This window comes from Myotis davidii, unplaced genomic scaffold (genome assembly GCF_000327345.1).
Source record: "Myotis davidii unplaced genomic scaffold, ASM32734v1 scaffold244, whole genome shotgun sequence".
NCBI classification, from domain to species: domain Eukaryota; kingdom Metazoa; phylum Chordata; class Mammalia; order Chiroptera; family Vespertilionidae; genus Myotis; species Myotis davidii.
The window spans coordinates 565,934-566,370 of record NW_006294993.1 but is presented as its reverse complement, the minus strand read 5'-3'; the positions used below and the strand labels follow the sequence as shown (position 1 = coordinate 566,370).

The 437-nt window shown below is 67.0% G+C and overlaps 1 protein-coding gene across 1 annotated transcript in view; it reads right to left on the bottom strand.

The window, feature by feature from the left end:
* The window catches only part of HELZ2 (helicase with zinc finger 2, transcriptional coactivator), a 13,253-nt gene that overhangs the window by 8,845 nt on the left and 3,971 nt on the right, over nucleotides 1-437 (bottom strand). Inside the window, 1 exon segment of the mRNA XM_015567669.1 lies at nucleotides 8-212. Coding sequence (XP_015423155.1) covers nucleotides 8-212 — 205 coding nt within the window.

Sequence of the window (437 nt, the reverse complement as noted above, 5' to 3'; positions counted from 1 at the left end):
TGGTGGCCACCACAATGCGGTGCTGCTCCAGCTCCGCGCGCGTGGGCGGGCGGAAGGCGCGGCGGTCCTCCGTCAGGCAGCAGTACTGCAGCGTGGCCGCGTCCGTCTGGCTCGGCGGGCGGTCCGTATACATCACCCGCAGGGGTGTGGCCTCGGGGTGGCCGCTACTCACATAGCTGTGGAAATGCTCCTGGATGTAGATGTCGGCCGCGCTGAGGGGGAGAAGGGCACAGGGGCCTCAACAGCTGTCTGCTGAAGTGCCTACCGTGCGCCTGGCCCTGCAGGATGCCAGAGGCTCACATGAGGCAGACTGACCTGTGGCCTGCCCGACGGAGCTTACAGCTGCATGTCACTTAAAAGCGACAGTGGAACCTTGCCCCAGAAAGTGCTGGTGGGCCCTGCCTCGTCCTACCCACACCCCCGCCCCCCCCCCACCC